This window comes from Bombus impatiens, unplaced genomic scaffold (genome assembly GCF_000188095.3).
Source record: "Bombus impatiens unplaced genomic scaffold, BIMP_2.2 scf_0548, whole genome shotgun sequence".
Classification (NCBI taxonomy): domain Eukaryota; kingdom Metazoa; phylum Arthropoda; class Insecta; order Hymenoptera; family Apidae; genus Bombus; species Bombus impatiens.
The window spans coordinates 1490275-1515172 of record NT_176967.1 but is presented as its reverse complement, the minus strand read 5'-3'; the positions used below and the strand labels follow the sequence as shown (position 1 = coordinate 1515172).

At 46.6% G+C, this 24898-nt stretch overlaps 1 protein-coding gene across 3 annotated transcripts in view; it reads left to right on the top strand.

Annotated features, from left to right (window-relative positions):
* The window catches only part of LOC100746623 (nephrin-like), a 101487-nt gene that overhangs the window by 21497 nt on the left and 55092 nt on the right, over nt 1-24898 (top strand). For all 3 annotated transcript variants that reach the window (XR_002947147.2, XM_033321994.1, XM_012388299.3), the window contains one exon: nt 8542-8747. Coding sequence is in view for 2 of the 3 variants with exons in the window: in XM_033321994.1 (XP_033177885.1) it covers nt 8542-8747 (206 nt within the window). In the remaining variant the exon portion in view is untranslated. The remainder of the gene's footprint in view (nt 1-8541; nt 8748-24898) is intronic.

Sequence of the window (24898 nt, the reverse complement as noted above, 5' to 3'; positions counted from 1 at the left end):
GTCGACGAAACGCTAGTGGAACTCGAGAAACTTGAGGAACCCTCGTCCGAAGATCAAACGTCATAACCAGTGTAATCGTACACTCACCGTCAGACGCATCGGCTAACGAGAGTGCGCCACTTGGCATTTCCGTTTAACCGTGTAGGATCGTTGACACGAACACAAACGCATGGTCTGATGCGATCCCTTAAACGCGCACGACGTGATATTACGCTGCCGTCGCTATTAAACTGCCTTCCATCCTTCACCTTCTCCTCCTCGTTCACGTTTCTCGTTCAACGTTCGCTTACCCACCGGCTTACTCGTTTTCCTTTCCATTTGTCTTCCTTACCGTGCTCGCTCGACCTCCTTCGTCTCACCGATCGCCCCCGTTCCTTTCTACCAATCACCGTCGCGTGAACCTTCTTCTTTCGTTAAGCCATGCGAAACTTTTCGCTGACCTTTCTGTTGTCCCTAAACAGTTTTCCGTAATCGCAACCTGACCGTTCTAATTCTAATTCGGCCGAATTCTCGTCCGATCGAGAACCAGGTAACGATTCAGCGATGAACCTCGTTCGATGGCGCGAAAGCGGTCTTCGACTTAACAATCGATGAATATCGCCGTCTACACCGTTGCGATCGCTTAATCGATCGTATTCGTACATGCACAAACACGAGACAACGCGAAACAGAGCAAGGATCATCAAACTCACATACAAACTTTAATTACTTCTCACGATGAATTGCCGGATTGTGCGGCAAACTTTGCGAGTACGGACGCACACCTGCGAACGGTTTTCGGCCTCTACCCGTCCGACGGAAGTACCGATCGTGCTGACGTCAGGTGCTGCTCCGTCGAGTATCGTTACGCGCTTGGTTCAACCGCAACCTCTTCGCCCTTCCAACCTCGACCGTCCGATTACGTATTTCCCAGCAAACTAACATTCTCCCTATCACGTATCGTGCTTCTTCCATCCGTCATTTCGGCTTGGTCGTCATACTTTTGCGTTATACCGTCCTAAGATTAGTAGAGAAACACAATCGTTTATACAGAACGGTAATGTCGAAACGAACGGATAAACGCGTCGAACGGAATTTCGCGTCGGAAATAGAAAAACTCGGCAGACGCGTAACCACGAGATGACGTTTAGCCAGACGAGACGTCACAACGCAACGCGTTGAAACGTTCTCGATCGAGAAGTCGATTGACCTGTTTTCGTGCTGGCATTGTGGTCGACTTACGTGTACGACGTTACGTGTGTCGTGACAGGTCGGATGCACGTTTCACCGGCTCGAATTATCGCACCATTGTCCATGCTGTGTTACACAACACACACCGTTGCTGCGGACTTCTCGTACGTGGAATGCGACGAACGAGCCGGCAAACCGTACCATCCGTTATTACGGCCTATTGTTACGGACTGTCCGCTTCGCGATTAACACTTATCACGCCGTTCACTGGCGTTTAACTAAAAACGCCAATGTCCCATGTTCCCTATTTTTCCCCGTTTCTCTCAAACACTGCCGCCCTTTTTCCCTTTCGAAGAAAGAACAGTTCACGAAGCTGTTTCTCGTCTATGAAACGTCGACTAGCGGACGGACAGCTCCATTCAAACGATACCTTAAATCGTTCCCCGATTTTTCGACGCTCCGCGTATCAGACGCTACATCGGCCTATCGAATATCGATCGTAATCGGTTCGTCGATAGAATATTTCGAGTTCCGTGAAATCGCTGCCCATTTCGTCGGATCGTCTGACTATATCCGTACGATGACCACTGTCGGACACAATGATCGAGTAATCACCGCGGCCTAACCGCATACCGTTCCTCGACTACTACGTCTAGCCTCTGGCTGACGAAACCAGTAGTAGCCTATTCGATGTAGCGATATTATCCGTTATCTTCTATCGGGAAGCCATCCTCGTCCTGGATCACGATACGAAGAATAATTTTCGAATATAATAGGATTAATATCTATTCGAAGGGGCGTCGATGAAGACAGCGATCGCGGAGCGATCTACCAGACTTTTGGCTGGGCGCAACCGCGTATGAATCAGATAGGATCGAGTTACAGAGTTAACCGCGCCACCTAACCACAGTCGAACATCGAGTGCGACCGAAACGATGGAGATTTAATGATAACTCGAAAGGATATCACCGCTGCACCGAAATTGCCGCTGATGATCACCGCCGTGGCAACTGATACATAAATGGTGAAATGATCCGATCATGGATCAACGACCTCGTTTATATTTTGCACCCAGGATATCACGCACAGTGTCGCTTTTATCTTGCGTACGCGTTCGTATCTAGATTTCCTGGCCCCGATAAACGATATCGTGGTACATACATATCTACTATGTTTGATGTCGGTACCGATAAACCTCGTCTCTTGCTGCGGTCATTGACAATCGCTAATTCACTACGATCTAATAAACGCGAATTCGACTTTTCCTGATAAATATCTCACGGTCACGAATCGGTCACCTCGTCAGACTCTTGAAAAACGATCGTTCCAATTCTACAACGAATCAACGGATAAAAGAGTGAGTGCGCTTCGTTTTGCGTATCGCCTTTTTTGAAATTTCTTTTTTGCGATTGTAACTCGCACACAGACTGGCCATGCGCATCTCGATCCAAAGCGTGCATACCTCGGGTTTACTATCGGTAATGTTGCATATATATGTATACGTACGAGAGCGATATAAATAGCTGGCACCGCTTCAAACGCGTTGTTCCACGATCCAACAATTTCATCGCTACCGCTTTAACTCGTACGAGCCGATTGCCGAGAATAAGAGGAAAAAGTAAACGGTAGTCTGGTGCAAATCGCGAATATCGAGGAAACCGTGCGCGTCCTATCATCCAGTCGCCTGCAATACGCTGCTCTTCGTCGGAGCTAAGCTCGAGATGATCACGTGCTCTTCAACCATGACCATTCTTCTTGCTGAGCATTTTCGCGCATTGTTACGCACTGCCAAAAATTCTGTAATTAACGTAACGCCTTCTTTTAATTTCATTTCCCTCGCGTCATCGCTGCTGTTCCGTGTACGTCCGATAACGATCCAATTTCCTACGATGACTCGGAAGGGCTGACTTTCGAGAATGCGCCGTCGTGTTATTCCTCCACTTTTCTCCTCCACCGGTCATTTACGATTTTTCTTTCTTCCTCTCTCTCCCTCTCTCTCCCTCTCCTTGCCTGTCTTATCAAATTCGAATTAGTTCTTCCTACGATGCTGCTTTTCATCCGTCGCGCAAGACCCTGACAGGAATTAGCGATACGCGCCGATCGATTTTCTGCGATTCCGACCATCGAAGGAAAAATCGAGAAGTAAAAAATACTTTTAGTGCGAAGTTAATTACTCGGTTTTACGAGTAATTATGGATAAGCAACACGATGATTACGTGTTTGCCACTGATCGCAAAGGGAAAAAGTTTGTTCAGCAAAATGGATTTTTGCCCTACGACCCGTTTCATTCTACCAGTTAATTAATTAGCGTATGATGGAACTTCCTTTCCATCTTTTACCTAGCCTCCGCTCTGCGATCCAACCTCTTCATTTCCCCCTATCTCTCTCATTCACGCTCTGTCCCCTTATGTTTCGCCGAGCAGAAACTCGTCTCTCGGTAACTCATTAATTTGACGCTACTTTGCAGCGAGAGATTCATTCGAGGTTTCTCGCCTTTTCGAGATTTTAACGGAACCGCGATATCTTGCGTCTCAAAAATCGGTCGTCGAGCTTTCCAGCGACTACCTCGCAACCATTTCGGCTGCCGCTACTTTCTTCAAATGTTCTCGTCGATGATTATCGATCGTAACGGTATCACAGGAACGCTCCTAAAGATACGCGTATATACTTATACATATCTACGTAGAACTGATCACTTTTTTTTCAGTTTCGAATAGCATTCGTCCGTCTACTTTCGAGAACCGCAGAATTATAGCAGACCCTCTTCTTTTATTTAAAACTGTTAAGGATAAAATCAACTCCGCGTCTCTTTCGCTATAAATAAACCTGTATGCACCGCACATATGTATTGGTAAGAGATGGACGTCGTTGCCGTCGACCACCTAAACACGAGATGGTTTCCGGCATCCGTTAAGTAGAATTACTAAATTAGCAAATCGATACGTTGGAAATATCGGCTATTCTCCGGACGCTTATCCACTCTTAAAATGAAGCTGTACAATATCCTCTTATGTGATATATTCCTTAATAATATCTTTCTTCTTTCTATTTCTTTCTTCTACTTTTCTTATCGTAGACATTTACTATTGTATTCTTTTATATACTTATTATTGGGTTCGATCCGTATATAATAATAATAAAGACGACGACGACGATGACAATGATAATAACGATTCTTGGCTCACGTATGGTCTCTGGTTTCAATTTTATGTTAAACATCTTAAAACCTTACAAGCCCCTTTTGCTCGTTAAAAGGAGAGCAAGATCGAAGTATAAGAATGGAAGGATCGTAACGGGGTTAAGACGTGATTAAACACGCTGGAAGCTGTGTCGACTGGATATCGAGCGCGATCGAGGATCGATCGATGTTTCGGTTTGAGAAAATGCGATCGCGCGATCCAAGTAAGGCGAAACAAGGGAAACAGCAAGGTACGAGGTAGCCAAGCCATCAACGCCAATTGCTATTCGTCGAGCTAGTCCGTTGGGGAAGAAGAGAAGCGAAAAACCGAACAAAAACCGCGTCGGTGGTGTGGACAACGAAGCCTTTTATCTGCTTACGCTTTATTTGCATTCGCGCGAACACGAAGGATCCGTCGCAGTATGTGAGCTCACGTTTGGCTACATGGGCACGTATCCGTAAACGGGGAACCGAGCGATAAATGTAAAAATGTCGCAACCGCATCACAGGATGTTCCTTTTGTTTTTGTCATCCATTTATGCATGAAGGCAGCCCCTGCTTAATCCACCCAGCTCTAGCTCTACTCGTTCAAACTGCGTCGTCGCTATACGTATGCATCGGTTCCTTTCATCGGTTCTGTAGGGCTGTTCTCCTCCTCCCTCTACCCTTCCTCTCTACTACCCATTTTCCATGGCGTTCACCGTCTTTCAACTTGTCACGAAATCGAGCGTGTTCGACGCTGATTTTCGCGCCTTGCACGCGCGATAGCGGCGAAACGAACCGCGAAATCCTGTCAAAATATGACATTTCCCCCTTCCTCCGCTCCAACCGCACTCGCACCGCGGAGATATAAATCGACCGGATCACCGCAACCATTTTTCTTCCCACTGGATAGCACGCCGCGTATATGAATAAGAAACCTCGAAACCTTCCTAAATTGTCTGCGATCGGTCCATCGCGTTCTCGATGCTTCCGCGAAACAGGACAATGCTCGTCATACACTCACACTCCGTCATCAATTCTGATACAATAATCCTGCCAGTCACGCTTGCATTTCTCGACGTTGTAAATACGGTACGCGATTATCTACTACAGCCATTGTCGTCTCCATAAAAATTCGATTCCGTTGTTTTCGTTCGATGCCGCGTTACGATCGGTTCGTGTACAGGGTCATCGCGCCCAAGTACGTTCCGCGACACAGCGAAGCACTCGCTCTTCCTTAATGCAAAGATAAACGAAAAAACGATGAATCTGGACAATCGAACTTTACGAGAGGTATATGACGTATGTACGTATATCTATATCGGAGTGGAGTATGGGTTCACGCATCCGGGAGACATTTAATGTACCCGAGAGAAACGAAGAGAGGTTTCCCATGGTGAATGTCGTCGACCATCGTGTAATCGGATATTATATTCACCGATCGGATTGATATCTCTGTTCTATTATGCCGCGGCATGAATTCCATTTTGAAGAATGCCAGGCTGCGGTTTCACAGTGATATTTGAATAAAGACTGGGTAGAAGAGAGAGCGTAGGTGAGTGAAATCGGGCATCGACGCAAAGTGGCAGCTGGGAACGATACGGACTGATACCGCTATCGTCGCGCTGTACCGAGCGAGAATCGACGATTTCGGATACGGAAACCGACATCGAACCGGTAACCAGTCGCGCGCGAATCAAGAACACCAGTCAATGAGAGTAGCGCAACCTCGATTTCCATGCACATCGGGATTTTACATTCGCGTAGAAATGTTCTCAACTGTAGTTCACACGTTCCAGTCCGTTAATTAAGAATCTTTCCAAAAGCGCTTTAATCAAGAGATTCGTTTAATTTCGTGAAAAGTTACTGTTCGCCTTTTGTGAGCAGAAACGCCTTACTACGACGTTAACATACTCACGATTTTCTGTACTATTTTCCGTACAAAACGAGTATTTTTACGCGGTACGCGTTCCTTTAAATTTCCAGCCGACAAAGTTGCCCGTGAAAGTAGGAGTCGAACGGATTTGCAGAGTAGCGCTTGCGAAAATTACTCGTGATCATGCTTAATCCGGACTGTTATTCGAAATTCACTCGAATCACGGTTAAAGCTGCTCGCTTAAATTCATGAGAGGAACTTTGACTGTCGTGGGACAACGATTCCGGCTTACGTCTAATCCCAATTAAAAATCATTTTATCACTGTTCCGCTTGTCGGCCGGTCGAACGATCTGCTTCCAGGGGACGAAAGTTAGTAACTCGGGCAAATTATATTTTCCGGTCGAGCGAAAACGGAAGAAAAGGAGAAAGGTGTCGGCCTAGAGGAAGAGTGGACCGGGTGCGGAAACGGGTACGAGGACAGGAACGAGAGGGACGGTTGAACGAAGAGAAAGAAATGTGCTGCCGCAGTGGCGACGCCGCGCCGTCTGCAATTACAATGCCTTAATTTTATGCGCGAAGTTAAGCTCCTTTTAAGAGTCCCGGGAGTGGTTAAGTCTCCTTCGTAGCCCTGTCTCCTAGCTCCCGTGCCCCTTCGGGTTTTGGCCCTACCCTCCTTCTCCGTGGAGCACTCGTTTTACCGACACTAACGTATTCATGGGAAACGTTCTTTTAACTCGCGAGTCCGGCACGATCTTCCGACGAGTCGTGGCAATTATTTTAATTTGTTTAGAGACCATTCTCTTCTATCTCCGGCTTTTCTCCCTTCCTACCCGCCCAGAGAATTCTTCCACGTATACCATCGTTCATTCTCGTCTTTGCCTTTTTTCATCCGATATAGTCCTCCTTTGTCCTTTTCTTCGATCGTTCCCCAGTTATTCCTCGTTTAAATGCTCGTTTTCCCCTCGACGCAACGACCTCTTCAGCAAGCTTATCGTATCGATCAACAGAGCGATCGTTATTCTATTAGAACCACTAGATCGTGTTCCATTTATCATCGAACTTTCCTAAAGCTCTCTGTGTATGATGAACAAAAGCAATTCCTCTCTTCTATTTTTTAATCGTGTTCTCGTTCTTTCTGTTGCACGTGTGTTTCACTCCGTTCACATATACACCTGTGTTTTCTTTGGAATCGTTCTTATAGTATTTTTCTTGCGTTTCAAAGCTAGAAAAAACGAAGAAATACGAAAAGGACACAATTGCGACTGCATTTCCATGCCCTGTATAGCACGATATCTTTACAACGGATTTCATCGACATTAAAGGTACGCGCAAAGAAACGAGCAGGTAATTAATAGGTTGTCACAAGTTGCGGAATCTTGATGCCTCTTTAATTTCTGGTAAATCAGCCGAGTTGGAAAGTAAACGAGCGACGCTGTTCGTGAGAGGCAAAGCGGCACGATGAGTCTGAGGTGGCTCCCTCGGGAAACTCTCTCCAGTCATCGTGCTCGTTAAAAACCAATCCAATTTGTCTTATGGCCGCGGACAAAGTGCGCCAGATGAGAGCGCGCGACTGTCGAAACTTCCTAGGACGAGTCAACGGTGCTCGCGATCAACGGTTCTCTCGTTGATCGACCATGCGACGTCTTATCACTGAAACTCGCTAAAACTTTGGCGCTCGATTAGACTTACGCGAACATCGTTCGCCGGTCGCCGGGCCGCACCCGATAATCGACGGCTCGACGCGAAAACTTGGCCGACAGTTCGTAGCTGGTCGGCTTATCTAACGCGAACGCGGTTGCGATAGCTTCGCCACGAGCCACGCGATCGTAACGGTCGAAGCGTATTAGAAACACGCTGCAGCAGTGCCGCAGCGCAAAAATAAATGCCTGAGATACGTTGCGTCTCGTTTGTAAGTCGTTGCTGCCGCTGTCGCTTATCCACCGGAGGAACGCCTCCGTCGCGTCGGCCATTTGAATCTCGATTCTCCAACATATTCTCTAATGCCGTCTCGGAAAGCTCGATCACCGAAGTGCTTAAAAGGTTATCTGACTCTCTCGGTCGAGTGCACTTCTGTCGGCCTGTATTGAGTTTCAAGCTTGGGACTTGGAGAGTAAGCAAACTCCTCCTGCACTCGGACCTCCCGACTATGACGAATTGCGAAAGTTGAGTGAAAAATTGGTTCGAGCTAGATAAGACCGGCGCTACGTACGCGTCATTCGTGAACTATGGCGCGTCATCCTCGCCCTGTTCCTATGATTTACATTCTTATTACGCGAGTATCGAGCCGATTTCATCCCTAATATAAATAACCGAATTTATTCCGTGTTTTTTCAGCTACGACGCGAGAAACCGACAATTTGGCAAAGCAAAGCTGTGGAGCGCCCCTCATTTTTGGGGAGAGAGGGCGTCTTTCAGAGCAAGCCCGCCCGCTCAGCTGACTATTCGAGATCTGCGGGAAAGCGATCAGGCAGTTTACAGGTGCAGGGTGGACTTTCGCAACTCGCCAACCAGAAATCTCAAGGTCAATTTCACCGTCATCGGTAAGCCATTCGATGTTACAGCGCGCAATCTTCCCGTCGACTCTCTGCGAGAAGCCCAAGGCGTAGACACGTTAAATAAGTTTCGATTGACGCGATGATACCGCTGGAAAATCAAGTGGAGAGGGACGCCACGTTAAAATTGCGTATCGTAAGCATCAAAATTTAAAAGCATCGCACGGTCTGGCTTCTCTTTCTCGACAAACTTTGCCACTTCCACGCGAAACTACTTCGAAACTTATCACGATTCCTGGAAACTGCGATACCGGGGCGGATCGCGGTGAATCGAGAGCGCAAGGAAATCGCGACGACGATTGACGGTTAGTTTGAAACACGATCGAGAGGGACAACCGATCCTTCCGACAATCGGTCGCGCATTGAAAGGGAGCATTTGCACACGACTGTCGGTCCGGAGTGCGGTGATTTGCGGTCGATTAGTTCGCGCACTGATTCGTCGGTCCCTCGAACCGATCGGTCCAATTGCTTGTTCGTTCGTCACTCGAGTAGTTACAGCCAGATTTTATTTGTCGATCAAGGTTAATCAGCCTCTGGCGAACTCTGCTCGGTCTCGATTCCAGCGTGACCGTGCGGATCGATAGCGGTGAAACTTTTTCAAGAATATTCCTCGTTTCCACCGAACGCTTCTTAATCGAAATTTACCTATCCTACTATCTTACGATTTTACTATCTAACGCTGACGTACAATTTGCGCGTTCCATCGTTCGAGAAACGAAGAGGACGGATAAGAAACGACAGATGCTCTTATCAAAGAAAAAATCTCTCTTGACTGTAAAAAGAAGAAAGATGGAGAGACGTGTACGAAGAATGAAGACCGTGGGTAAAGAAATGCGCGAAATAATCGTTAGACAATTAGGTGGGAAAATGGACAAAGACGAGCAATTAGCGCAGCGTTCGACCGATGTATTCGACACGATGTTACGTACTACGGTTTCTCTGTTACGCTCGGGTTTCTTGATACTTTCTCAGAAGTCTAAGACAGGCCCAAAGGACGTCTCTCTTGTCTCTTAACAGGATCGAACCGGTATCGTGGCCCATTCTCCTCAAGGAGAGCGCGTTTCGTGCTGGGAACGCGGCTCGGAAGCCCAAACTCCTTTTAGGAAACCTCTAACCCAATTTACTCATCGATCGGCTATTAAACTGAGTTAAAGCGCGGACTGCCGATCCCGCTTGGTGGAGTACCCACGGAAACTTTAAGACGTTCCTGAAAATCTACCGAGACGTGGAACGGGAACAAAGGAAGGTTCGCTCTGTGCCACCGCTCTGACCTTTGTGATCGTGGTCGCGATAACGAGACCGTGTTCCGTCTGCCGTTCTTCGCGAACTTCCTCAAACACCATCGGTCGAAAATATCGCAAGAACTTTCGTTCATACGAGCAAAACGCGACATAAGGCGACACGCGTTTAATTCCGCACCTCGTCGCTTTCTATCTTCGCGAGACTCGGGAAAGGAAACGAAGAAAGTGATGTCCGTGAGAATCTTGAAACTTTTAAGAGTGTTTCGCGTAATGCGAAAGTGCTTCTCGTACAAACGAGTAGCCGGCATCCCGCCTTTGCTTCGGAGCGAAACGAACGCGAGCGAATTCCGAATTTATTCTCGAGACGATCGCAACGTCTCCGACCAGCTAGTCCGAAAAGAAATTCGGAAAAATAGAAATTGTCCTGCCAGAAGACGGAAATTCGCAGCGAAGGTTAATACCCGAGTAAGTTTCGAGCTTATCCCGGTCGAGGATTCAGAGAGCGCTCGGTCTGCCTCGGAGGAAAGCAATCGAATAGACGGTAGATCTTGCAGTCGAGAGGCCATCGGTGTTGGACTGCCGCGGTGGTGGCTCGTTTTACGCCTCGACGCACCTGAACATCGGAGAAGATCGTTGCCCCGAGTTAATTCGAAATTACGAGAAACGTCCTCCATAGACGATAGAGTAAACGCAAATCAGCCAAAACGGAAGCTCCGAACGAACGAATTTCTGACTTTCCAATCTTGCTTTCCGAGCCGGAAAGAATACCAAGACAGAGAATATATTTCCGTAAATAACGCATAAACAGCGCCCGCCGCCGTCTTTTTCCTTTCCAATTCACCGACCAACCTTCGTAGTCCCTGGATATTACCCATTCCCTTTCCATTAACTTTATTATTTATTTATTCTTTGTACAGCAAAGAATTCCCATTAGAGTACAAACGGAAAGCAAATAATACGTAAAGGTCATACGCGCGAAAAGAGCAAGAAAATACGGAAAATAGAAACTGAACAAGAAAAAGCTTGGTCAACAAGTATTTACAAAACTTTGTAAATTTGTAGTTTGAAAGAACAGATAGAATTGGACGACGAATCCAAATCATTGCGGAAAGAATTCGCAGCAACGCATATCCGGTTAACAGGGTCAGACGCGGACAAGTTCCGAGTGTTACTCTGTACCAGGAAAAGTTGCGAGAGCTTTAACGGCTTAATGGCTGTGTACAGGTTGATTAGATCGAGATGCTGCGGATAACGGATAGAAACGCTGACAACAATCTCGAAAAGAAACAACAAATCGAAGGAGATCCTACGAGTTTCCAAAGATCTAAAGTTGAGCTTATTCACGACAGAATGGTAGAAAGTCGCGACCGGCGCAGGAAATCCAAGGAAGTTGCGTCGATGGCGGCTCTGTTTGGCTCTGTGAGGCAACTAAATAACTGTAGCGTATTCTCAACAAGATCTGACCAAAACGCGATACAGCAACCTCGGGGTATCAGAATTTGTGAAGTTAGCCATGCATCGTCTAAGAGAGCCGACGGTTCTAAACGCTTTTGCGAACGTAAGAGGCAAAGTTAAGGAGGGGCGTGAAATTAATCTTAGTGTCCGCCTTAATCGATCGCTCGCGATAGTCTCTCTTTGTTGTCGTTCTGCCCGGAAAGATACTTCCGAGCGTGTTCGTTCATTTCGTAATGTTCCTTTTATACGTACATCTCGTAAGTGGAAATCGCGAAACCAAATCGAGTACTTCGGCGAGGAGGAGAATCGCCACTCGAAGCAACTGAGGTTGAACCGTGTTGGAAACTTGGGAAAGGAAGCTGCTGAAGCGTCGAGTCGATGAACGTTAATCCGATTAGGATTTAGTTTAGATTTTGACAAGGAACTACCCACACTCTGCACTCTGCGCTCTGCATTTCAAGGATATCTAATCGCCGATTACGGATAAATTAATTTTGTCTTATCCCGATTTCCGCTCGGCCCACCACTATTCGTCGTCTCCTATCGGTTTAACCATCTCTAACCGCGTATCGCCTTGGATATCTATCCCATCCGCTCTATCTATTCATCCGCCAACGTTAAATGCCACTCTATTCGTTATCTCCTCTTACACTACGCTTCCAATACTTCCGAGCTAACGATCTTCTATCTCTTCGTTTACGTTCAAAACTTTTCGCATCGTTGCGAACCAGATACTTAACCGCATGGTTATGCGCTTATTGAACGGCCGTCGAGCTTGCGCTCTGGCCACTCGTGCGTTCAGTTTCATCGTTCGCTGACAAAAATTCGTTGCCGACGCTCCACCGAATCGGTTTTACACCACGTCTCAACGACTCGATGCAAACCTACACTGCTAAAACGCCTCACGTTGGTCGGCTACTTTCTCTGCTAGACTATTAGGTGCTCTAATCTGTTTCTAGACGCATCGCATCGAAATCGCTGGAATCACGAACCATTAGGAAACGCGTTATTCACTGAAATAGACGCTTAATGCTGAATATCCCTCTTGTTGTTAAAGCCTCTTATCGGTGATTACCTATTAGCCTCATTGAACGAAGACCGATACGTTAAGCCTTTAGAGGATAGTAACGTAGTTCTCTTTGGAAAGAGATACGGTTCCCACAACGCGGCGTGGCGCGACGCGACACGACAACCTGACCATCGTCGCTGCAACATCGTGTCATTACCAGACACGAGGTTTCCCCTACTCTTTTTCCCCCTTTTCTTTTATTCCGTCGAATGCCGTCTAATACTTCAGAGTCGATACCCGACGGCGAGCATCTCCGTTTAAGCCTCTTATCTGTAATTACTTAGAGACCCAAAAGACAGGAAAAGGAAAGGACTCGCTGCGACGAAATAAGCCCAGCATCAAACACTTTGGTTATAACCCGGAATTTACCAGCTTTCCCTCCACAGAAGCATCAACGTCCCGCCGTTCGGTCGAGTCGACGCCGACTCGCAACTTTTTTCGCGAAAATTAAATATTCTAGCGAAGAGAGCGTTGCGTCTTCCTCGACGCAGAGGATTCCGGGTCCCTTTTGCCGGAGAAGAAATACGAACCTCGAGGACAGGTTTGCAAGAAAGATAAGGAGGAAATTATGCGTGAAATACGAACGTGAAACGCGACGAGCAAGGAAATCGTTCTGAAATTTCAGCGCGGAAACGGCCATACTTGTATTTCACCGTTAACGAATTCGAAGGAAAATTCAAAGAGACATCTTACGGTATTTCGTGGGTCAAACGGTCTGACCGGTAGCCACGCCTTTTGTCTTGGATATCTTCCGTTTCCTTCGCTCTCCGATCTCTCCTTTAAACTACCTCTTTTCCCGAGGCTGTTTCTTTTTTTGCTCGAATAACTGTCGCGACGCCTGCAAAGCGACATTCCTTGGAAAAAATTGTTACGCGAAGCTTTCCGCCGAATACGGTCTATTTTGGAAAATTGAAAAGATCTCTTCTCGCCACTCTGTAGTATGTAACTCGACGTCAGAATTGAATCGGTGCACCCTCGGTAAAATCTCATCTTATATCCCGGAAGATACGTTGAAAGGCGCGCGCGCCAGGCGAACGAAGTAGGAGAAAGAAAGTCGAAGACAGAGAAGAAAGAGGGGTTGGATTTCGATCTTGGCGAAATTTACCGCGGCTTAGCAACATCGTACCCGTAAGTTGAGAACCGTATTATATCGTGCATGGAAGATTTTTTCCCCGAGTACTTGTCGAATAATTTATCGTCCGACGAATAATGTATCGCTCGCGTAACTTTTCCTTATCCATCGAATAGTTTCCGCTGTAGGTAATGGAAACGCATGTCCCGAAAGTGAACAGGAAACGGAACGCACGCTGACGAAGGTCCGGCTCCCTTCTACCCAAGAATTTCTGGGAAAAGTACAGGGAAGCGAACGAGTACGGGAGAGCAAACGAGGAATCTGACGTCAGAAAGTTACTTTCGTGGACACCTATCTTTCAAAGACATCACGAATCGGATAAAAAGAATCTCGAAGGAATAACGATGTACCGTGCGATCGAACTTGGTGGAAGGACGGTCGAACGTTCGATTTCTCTGGCCAACGAGAAGACCGAGAATGGACGTCGCTGGTGGATATATCGTTTGCCGCGATGGTTGGATTTCTAATGGCGAAGTTCCAGAGTCGAGCGCGATAACGAAGTATGTCTTACGACCGATTGGAAGTTGGTCGAAAAAATATAATTCAAGAATTCAATGCGTGTCCGTTGTTCTCGTGTTACTTTTATCGTATACCGAAATTTTTGCCTTTTTTTCTCTCTCGTTCGTTCTTCGGTAAAAGTTCGGTAGTGGCCGGAGGATAGCTACGAAAACACGATGGTACTCGTTAGCCGGAAGGACGACGTCTGCGGGAATTTTAAAGCATCCTGTTTTCGAAGGAAACTGCAGGATCGATCCTCGAGTTTGGTCCAGCGAACGAAGCGTCGACGAGCCACGATGCTGTTTCGATGACAACGGGAAGGATAACCGACTTCCTTCTGCGGTTCTGGTTCATTTTTTTTTTTTTTTTTTTTTTTATTTTCTAGCCGCTTAATTTTTCGGATGTCGCGGTGGATAGGATGAAATAACGAGAAAGAGAGAAAAAAAGAAGAAAAGGAGAACGAAAGAATGCTGTTAACCGAACGCTGGTCGGTAAATGGGACGGGGTGCGCTTTTGTTCTATCGCCACTGACAATGAGACACGCGATACGAGAGAACGTGGAAACGTTCCGGTAACGGAAAGCTTTGATATAGCGCGTAAAAAATTGTAGATCGATGGGACGACGCGTCATGAATCATACGGGAGTTTCACGGCGCCCAGCTCGTGCCCTTTCGATTCACGTCCGTTGACGTAAAGACAGATCCATGGAACGACAGAGAGGAAACCGATGGAAAGATCCGCAGATGGTCCGGCTGCCATATTTTTCTACCTCAAAAGGCTCATTCGTCTTTACCGCCGTTCACGGCAATTCCTTTCCAGCCGGAGAACGACCGTTCTCTTCTTCTTATCTTATGCAACACGCTAGTTGAAAAGAATTCCTGCCCCTATTCTCCGTTCCACGCGATTGCCGGCCGACCTTCGACGTTTACTGCGGTAAAACAGACAAGAATTATTCCTCCGCGAAAGAACGGTGCAAAGGATCGTTTTCATCTATACCCGTTATCGAGCATCCGTCTTCTTACCCGCTGAGAATAGCAACGGTGGATAGGATGTAAATTTGGTGACGTAATTTATAATATTCAATTCAGCCGATGCTTCGAGCTCATATCAGGCGAATCGTCTTCCAACTATTGTCCGGTATCGAGACAGACGAAAAAAAATTGAAAACGTATCCTGTTTGGCGAAGTCGAGCGTTGCGTCCGGAATCGGAAAGCTGAAAGTAAGGATCCGAAGCAAGGATCGTCGATTCCCCGGGAATCATTGATTACAACTCGGAAAGAGATCCCGTGGAGTTTTGAGACTATGTCCTCCAACATCGAGAGAGCGCCGGGGATTATTCGAGTCACGCGTAGAATTCACCGTCGTTCCCGATATTCCTGCTCCTCTACCATATCCTCTGTCCGTTGGTGGCTCTCGAACGTATACCGTTTCGAGCACCTCGGCATTCTCTCCTCTGACGCGCCCGCGTCTCGCATTCCGTCTTCCTCAAAGACGCTCCCGTCCCTCCTTGAGCCAGCGAAGGCGAGATCAGACGCAATCAACATGCGCGTGCTACTTCATAAATCGAATTTCCAGCCATTTTTCCGTGATTTTTTCGGCTATCGATCCATCATCCGAGTCCGGATCACCGCTTCGCACACGGTGCTCCGTGGCCTCGCCATAAAACAGAGCAGAGCGTAATTTTCTTCCTATTCGTTGATCGGAGAGGCGTCCAAACAAGCGCAGCGAATAGTTGGTTGGTAGCTGAGAGAAGCTGGCCGAACGGCTGAAAAGAAAGAACAACGGTTCGCGATGCAACGGGTGTGCGCGCGAGAGCACGCGCTAGTTAACGCATGCAGCAATGTACAGACTCTTGAAACTCGTCGGCGCGGCGCAGCGGTTCGCTTTTTCCGCTCCACAACCAAATTAATTAACGACGCACTTACCGCGTAGAGAATGCGACCTCGTTAAACGGGCGAAGCATACTTAGACCTCGAGTCGATACTTTCGCACGGCAACGGAATAATTAATACAACGCCAGCGATTCGGACTTGCGTCCATTATCGCAAATCTGCCGGCAGAGTTTCTTGTCCTTGGTCGACGCTGCTTTTCCGATATTTCGTTTTCCGTAAGTGCTTCCATCGGAACGAACTTGCGCAGAGTGCCGTACAAGATTCTCGAAATCTGGATCACGGCACAACTGGGCTAAAGACGAGAGCCAAGTTTTCATAAGAAACTCGATGGATAAGAAAGACGAAGCTAACGAGACCACGGAAAGAGAGAGCGCGGATATGACTGCTCGTCGTCCTTGATAGCGCTCGACTCCTTCTCTCCTTACGACCTCTTGGTATCCGTTTGACGAACCGACCGCGTCGGAACACATTTGAGGGAGAAACCGAGCGCGAAAATCACGTTCCTTTCGCGAGGAAACCACGACCGTTTCACGATCGAAACGTTCGCGATTAAGAGAGTGAAAGCAATTTAGGGAAAAGCACGAGCATCAGCCCGGCCGCTTTCTTTCATCCAAGACACGCATGCTAAAATGGCAATAAGGAAAAAGGAATTTTTGCGATTCAGAAGCGCACGGGATTCCTTTGAAAGAGTTCGGGATTGGAAGGTACGTACGCGGCTCGCCTCGGAAAAGGGCTACGTTGCAAAGGGTTCCGCGAGAAATTACGAGAGAAACGGAACAAGTAAACGCGAAAAGACAGGGAAAAATACGTACTTATGAGTTCCCGAGGTACGTACGAATGGTAATTGCTCAGCGTCTCGTTATAGCTGTTCTTTCTCGTCGAAAAGGTAGACACGTCGTACTCGGTAGTTTACGATCGCAGAATGAAAACGCTCGCTACGAGAAACGAAGGAGCACGCGGAGAACAACGTTGAGGGAAAATGAGTGCCCGGAAAGAAGAAAGGAGAAAGGAAAAAGGAAAAGGGAAAAGAGAAGGGGGGGCGGAAGGAACGAAGCGAAGCACGAATAGAAGAAGAAAGGGTCGTTTTGTGCGTAGTTCCTGGATCGTAACCGATAATAACGCCGTGCCTCGTATTTCAACGCGTTCCTCATCCGCGCTGTCCATTGTCGTGATCGTTTTATCGCGTCCACTTCACCGACGCGACGAGTTCCAGAGACTAATAAAAACTTTTCGGAGTCGTTGTTTCCTTCGATTTGATAATAGAAGAGAAGAGCACCGTGATCGATCGATATTAAAATTACGCCGTGACGATAAAATCCGTCTTATGATGGAAATATAAAAAAGAAGTATCTTGGACGCGAACGATGGTCGGTCTTTCGACGGATATGGATCTCGCAAAAATTCTCCAGAGAATTCTTAACAGCTTCCCGAAACGATATTACGTATCTACTTAATACTACTGGCACAGCTGCTGCTGCTGCTTCTGCTTCTGCTGCTTCTGCTCCTCTGCTGCATCTATAGAGACTCAAACATTCGTCATATGGGAACGACTTGACGGTTTCCATCATACCGGGCGCTTCGCCTTCTCGTCGTTATTTTTTCCTATTCCTCGAAAAACTGGAATGGTTATCTTTCTCAAACGTTGCCGTCTCTCCTATTTTCAATTTTAGATAGAGATTCTATCACAAAAGTCTTTCGACATTTTTCAAGCGTCGTCGGCTCAAAGCGCAAAATCGACTGGCGTAAAGCGGCTGAACCGTTTGGTTCTTTTTCCGTAATAGGAGAAAGGCAGTCGCGCGTTCTCTGCCGCGACGCGAGGCGAGTGTAAGTACGCTACTGCGACACAGTATATGCTAGTTGTGCGCGAGATCGAAATACGTTACGAAACAAACATCTTTGAAGTTGCACCGGTATTGCAACGACAACTCGATTTCAGAAACGTGTCGTCGGGTCGTTTCTCCCCGGGGGATATACCAGGATATTTTCCTACGATCTGAATACGATCTGCAACAGTTCCGGTGCACTAGCCGACTCTCTGTCGAGAGTTTTACCAGATTCGTCGCTTTGTCAATCTTTTTGGTTACCAAGTTTTCCGGAAAGTTGGTGTTTCGCCATACCTTCGAAAGAGCATCCTCGTAGCCGTCGCCGGCCCGCGTTGAGTCGATTTCACCGGCGTATTGTCGCCTCGCGAGACTACTCCCCTACGACCCACGCGAGGCCATATTTTTCTCCATTTCAAACGAATACCGCCACGTTCTTGCTCCAGTTCTGTGCTCGATTTCCTTATTCCCCCGATTCTTCCAGTTTCTTCTCCGATAACCAACTTCGTAAAAGCCGACCGTCTACGTCTACATAGACAGCGTAAACAGCCTCGAATTTTTAGCACGCGCTCGGTTCGGAGTTTGCGTACAACTTTCGGAAAATGTTGCCCCGGGACCTGAAGCCTTGGAGCGTTGGTGCCTTGGACCTCGTCTAACTCCGCCTAACGTCTCGAAAATGTCGTCCTTTATCGGACGAACGAGCGTGAAATGACTTCCGTGGGGAAACGCAAAAATTTATCCACGAACAATTTCTGCGAAAGGGCAACGAGAATTATGTTCGCGCAACACACGCGTTCCTGATGAAGAATGGCAAATTTTACGAGCTCGTAAACGAGTCCGACGACCTCGTAACTCAACGCCGGCTCTGTTCCCGCTATTGCTTCTCGTTTGCCTCCGTGCTACCGACTCAGGAATTCCCCCTTGACATTGTTTCTGTTCCTTTTTGGCTTGCGCGTCCTTCCCGTAATACGTTCCTCGTTAGTTTCCTATATTTCGGGAAAATTCTCTCAACACGTTGAATACCACGAGGATCACCGATGATCGGCACTCAACTTGTCGGTAACCGGCGCGCCAAGATTAGTGCAAATACATAATTTGAACAAAGTAGTTGGTAGTTATAAATTTTTCATTATTACCATCGTTACAACGATGGTGTGACGAAATTAACGCGGTATAAAGCGTATGAAAATAAGCTTATTTATACATGAAATATAGACCTATAATATTTCAACATTATACGTATCGGGTAATAAATAATTCATCGTGACGGCACGAGCAATCTCTGTAAAACTAGCATGGCGTTCAACGTGTTAACCCTTGGTCAATTTTCAGGTTCCATACTTCGAGGTTCTAAATGAAACAATCCCTCCATGTTTATCGGGCATTGAATACATCGTTAACGCGCATAATCGTCCGGATGAGTCCTCTCCGAGTTCGAAAGCCCCAAAGTACGAGGATCGCCTCCGAGATATTCAAACAACCGAATTAAACAAATTGCAGAGCTCGACCATTCGTTGCCCCGTTCGTTAGAACCATTCCCCCGGGATTACGCAAATATTTTCCCTCCACCTCATTGGTTTTTCTTTTCCTTCCACGGTCTTCCGGTCTCGACGTTCCCATTTGTTTTCGTACATCGAACTCGACTCTATGCGAGGCTCGTTTCTTTTATACGCGCGCGTTAGTTTCGTTCTACCCGGAACAGTAACGTCGACGTTAACGAGACAAACGAATACGTTGGCCTCTTCCTCGCTTTCCAAGCTGTTACCCGCGTCGATATACGTATGTAAGTACACGTATTACGATCCAAAATCTGCTTATCGCTAGCTACAGGACTACAGTGTCGAACTGTGTTTCACTTTCCCAACGAATCGCGACTATCTCTTTTACTTTTCCAGTTCTTTGAAACTATCTATTTATCGCAAGCTTCTAAAAATCATTTCGTAGATTCGAAGAGTATATAGATCATAGCAACGTTGCTGGCGGTAGATCCTATTTGCGGTAGAGAACTTATCGTCGTGCGAGAAACAGCGTGATTCTCCAACGCCGAATAAATTCCCTTTTGGTTAAATCGCCGCGAAATCGAAAGCCGTCTCTCGATCCGACCAAACCTGTGGAGAATTCGCGTTACAGATAAGGAAGGCCGCGTTGTTTTCGCTAGCTCAGGCAAACGTTCCACCTATTTGCAAAATTTCCATCGTAAATTCGAGACGTTGCGAGGTGTCTTATTCTCACTCCAAACCGATCGTTGGCCACGTTCGTATCGACGTAGATCGAATATTTCGGAGTAGAAGCAAATTTCGACATAATTTGACGCGGCTTTGTCGGAAGACGATATCGCAAGACGAAACGAGAAATTCGATGGAAGCGATTAACCGCGAAACCGCGAATCGCCGTCTATCCGATGTATCTCGATATCGCGCTGAATCGTTTAGCTTTAACGTCGCGTCAGTCGGATACGCCGCCTACAACTTCGGCTGTAACGGACTTTATTGTCTTGTAAACTTGTATCGCTGATATTTTTGCGGAAAGAAGCACGAACCGACCAGCACCGATCGCAAGGATAACCGTAAAACTGATATTCGCGTTAATCGTAACTGTGAAATAAATCTGCGGATAATCCATAAAACGAACCGACGATTTAAGCTCTCCGTCCAATTTCCCTTTGGCATCGTTACTTTCAACCACAGAAAAGAGGAAGAGAAAGTGGATTTTTCGGTGTTTCGAATGGACGTGTTTCCGTATGGATATAAATCCGGTCGCTAAATCGGTGTGCAATGTGCGGCTATTATCTACAGACGTTGCACGAATCGAGCCGCAAACGTTGCAACGTAGAGGCATTCTCCGCGAACGAAAAGCGGCGGCGTTCCTACGCTCGATATCGCTTTTGTTTTTTGCATCTGTGTCGAGAGCCTCTTCTGTCGGCTGTGCGAAAAAGAAAGGGAGGAAGAAAGAGAGAAAGAAAAGAAGAAAGAAAGAGAAAAAGTAGGCGAAGCTCGCCGTCTTCGAAAGCGGAAGAAGCATTTCACGCGGGATTGAGAATTCAAAGCGGTCGGATAATCCGTTCGCCGTTCACCGGCATCTATTTTTTCTCGCTCTTCTCGCCACCCTCTCCTCGTTTCTCTTCTTTTTTCTCTCGTTTCGTTGATCGCACGATAGGAAGTTGCGCGGAATGCTGCTGCTTACGGATCGTGCTGGCTGAGAAATTCTCTCTAAAGAATCCACAAAGAAGAAACCGAAAGAACGTTCGAGGAAAAGTAATGCTTCGTAGCAACTCTGTGCGGACCAGCTACGCCAACTTCCGAGATCTCTGCCGATCTCTTTCGAAAACGCTAAGAGAAAAGCCTGAGAGAACGGATCGGAACGCTATCCATCCCTTTTCCAAAGAGCTTGGCCTCCACTCGCTCCATGTATCCTTGGTAGCCGCGCGTCTTCCCTTCCATTTAAAGCTCCGGAATGCGCGTGTCGCGTTTGCAAAAATAAGAAGAACAAAGATAGAAACGCGCGATACCAAAGATTCCTTCCTGACCTGGGGAACGTCGGAATAATTCACGTGAACAAAGAAGAGCGCGCGCGTACAACGAATAGCGTGGGAACACGGTGCATGTTGCGCAAAACGTATCGTGCTTTGGGACCGGAAATTATCTCGATGAGACCGTACCTGGCTGCAAGGACAGGGGTAGCCATTACCTACGACAAGAAAAGCAAACGATCACGGGCTTCCGGACTTCCACGGTGAAACGTTACGGACCGTCGTCGGTCTCTTTCGTTCTGGATACGAGCTCGAGGATTGCTTGTCAAACGTAAACGTTTGACGTTGCGACAAGAAAAATGGACGACGAAAAGCGGAAGGAAAACAAGAGGTATGAGAAACGAGAAGAAGTATCGAGAGCAGAGAGAAGAGGATAGAGAGCAGCGGGAAAAGCGATGAACTCTCGCACGGTATTTTTCGATTCGTCTTCCTCGGTCACGTTCATCTCGAGTCCGCGGCGTTCGTAAAACATCCAATTTCCGTAGAAGGTGCAAACCATAAAACGCCCATGGTGTTTCCATTCCAAGCCGGCAGAGAAAGACTCATGCAGGAATTTTTATCCGACGACTTTTATTTATATATACCGTCGCCTGACAAAAACGAACGTTCCAAAGTGAAGCTGCTTTTTAGAACAGAACCCAACGGAAACAGTGTATATATCCGTCGTTCCACGGACATTAGACAGAGTCAATTCATGTTCATTTCCGACGAGTTAATTACTTTCGCGGAAGTTGTCGGTCGGCAAAAGCAAGACAAACAAGATTGTCAGTGTCCTCGCATTGGATTTTTTTCTCGGTATCATTTTTTAACGATACGCCCCATGTATTAACTGGTCCGAAAAGTTTCTTTCGTTTTATAAGGAAATAATAGATGCACGACGCTTTTTGTTGTATGATATTTTATACGAATTACGTACGATCCATTTTGTTCTAATGGAACAAAAATAATATAAAAGAAGAAACTTTGTGCATCTATTATTTCCTTATAAAACGAAAGAAACTTTTCGGACAACCTGATACGATACTCGTCCTTTTTGTCCACTGCTAAATTCCTCGAACGGCGATTGTTTCATTGCTTCAACAGGAAAACAGGGGCCATTGACGATACGTAAGCGTAGCGTATCTGGATGGAAGAAAGTGGAAATTCCAGAACAAAAAGACGTATGTATGTACGGACACAAAGGCGTGATGCAGTAGCGTTAAATAATTTGTCCAGCGAAATTGTACGGGTTCTTTGTCGGGCTGGCTGCCTTACCGGCAAAATTATTAATTCTCGCACAGAAAGCGGAAGGTCGTTTCTCTTGCTTCGTATAAATTATTTCATCGGTGCGACATCGGCGTCGAGAAACGGACTTCTGTGACGCACACCCCTCCGCAACGAATGTACGACGGCCAACTTAACAAAGTACGACTCCAGAGGAAAACTCTGGAAACGTAATCCGTCGCCAGACAGTCGGTGCAACGCTTTTTCGTCCAACGTGTACGCACGAGCCGTACAGCTCTCGTTCTCTGAACTCTCGACGCGCTTGTAAATAAGCTTCTCAGACCTCTTTAATTAATATGTATACTCAGCCAGGACTCCGGTCACAAAAGTCAAAGATTTATGAATCGATGAACGTGAGAAAGAATGCCAAGAATTTTCGAGCTGGGGTTGCGTTCTTTCAAATTCCCAGGTGAAACCTGAATACCCTGTTTGTAGGTCGCTAAAGCGACTGCGATCCTCCCTGCGGAATATAAGAATCCTTGCGTGGCGAATGTAGAATGAACGACGAATACGATTACTCGTCGACGATGGACGTTTGTTGTCGCACGTTTGGGTCGCGCGTGTAGACTCGTGGCAAGTTATTGCTGAAAAATCCAACGGAAAGTAGAATTTCGGCGGGCAGGAACGTTTCGAAGAATACACAAAGTGATACGTGCGGCGCATATACGAGCGTATATAACATATAACGGGCACCATGACTGCGGCATGCTCGCATAAAAACAATATTGCTTCCACCTACGACAGAGGAATTTTCCTAAATTTTTAACGGTAATCGTTACGTGGCCGCCGTACACTACGGTGGTGTGCTCCTCGACCAACCTCTATGGCTCGACCTAACACACGTCTGCCTACCTGCTACCGCTGCTAAACACTTGCGCTACCGAGTCCCGAGGATAGCGTACAAAGAGTCGAACGCCGCCGCGAAAATTCAATAGATTCGAGTCGTTCAAACACTTTCCATGTTCGTAAGCCTAGCACGCTTTCGGTCAAATGTAAAATATTCTTCGAGCTTCCGTGTTATCTGGCAAACTACCCTCGCTTGGCCGCCCACGATTTGCTTAACGTAACCAAATTGTATTTCCGACGGATTGGCATTTGTTTAAAGTGCCGCGGACAAGAAACGCGTGGCCCAGAATCGAGCGTCAAATTGAATTCATCAACCTTGAAAACGACCATCTGTCCACCCACCCATAATGGATAATGGATAATGTATAATATATAATAAACAAAAGCCGTAACACGTACAAATACGTTCGAAACTGATGATTGCTATTTTTACGACTCTTATTAACGGGGAGGCCATTTGAATCTCAGCACCACGTTTCATCGCGAGTTCAAAAGTTCCATGGCCAGGTTTATTCAGAGCGCTGCGTGCTTGTGACGCGCAACCGACGCGAAATTAAATAAAAATTGCCGAACCGTTCGACTCGAAACATTGCAAAATATTTGTAGGGACAAAAAAATTTGTCTCGATTACCATAACAGGTATCGAATCACGGTGTTATATATCGCCGACTCTCGCAACATTTGATCAATACACGGCGAAGCCAAAAAAAAAAAGAGATGGCTACCAGGCGAAGGTAACGCAATCGATAGAAATATCGTTCTTGATATATGGCAGTGGTACGGTAATATTCGTAATTCTTAAAATATCGCGAGCATTACGTCACGCTGTCGATAACTTTTCCAGGATAATACCGTTAATACGCTAATACACTAACTTGCAACCACATTATTTATCGGTGATTCGAATTTTCCACGACTGATCAAGGTGTGTACCGCTTATAAACTGCGAATCAGTAATTTCCAAGCATTTACGAGCATCGATTCTCCCTTTTGTTTGCCGTATCGTAACTAATCGCGATAGATAATTGCCCGTGAAACGGAAAGAATTCGATATTTCCGTACATCGTACGATCGAAGGAAAATCGAACGAGGAATGAAGATCAAAACTTTTTAGACAGCAAAATACCCGAATAGTCCGAATGAAAAAGAGGTAGAAAAAAGTCGCTGTAATTCATATACATATAAAAAGTCAAAGAAACGTAACTTCGACGCGAGAACAAACGGCAAATTTAAATCTATAGGCACGTACCTGTCCACGAAGGGGAAAAGAGGAAGTACGTGGCCGAGCACGTCGCGGCCCGATAGCGTCGGAGAATATCCTGCAAATGGTGCATCCGGATCGTGGCAAGGAAGGTGATAGCTGGTCTCTGTCGGTTATACCTTTACCTATATCT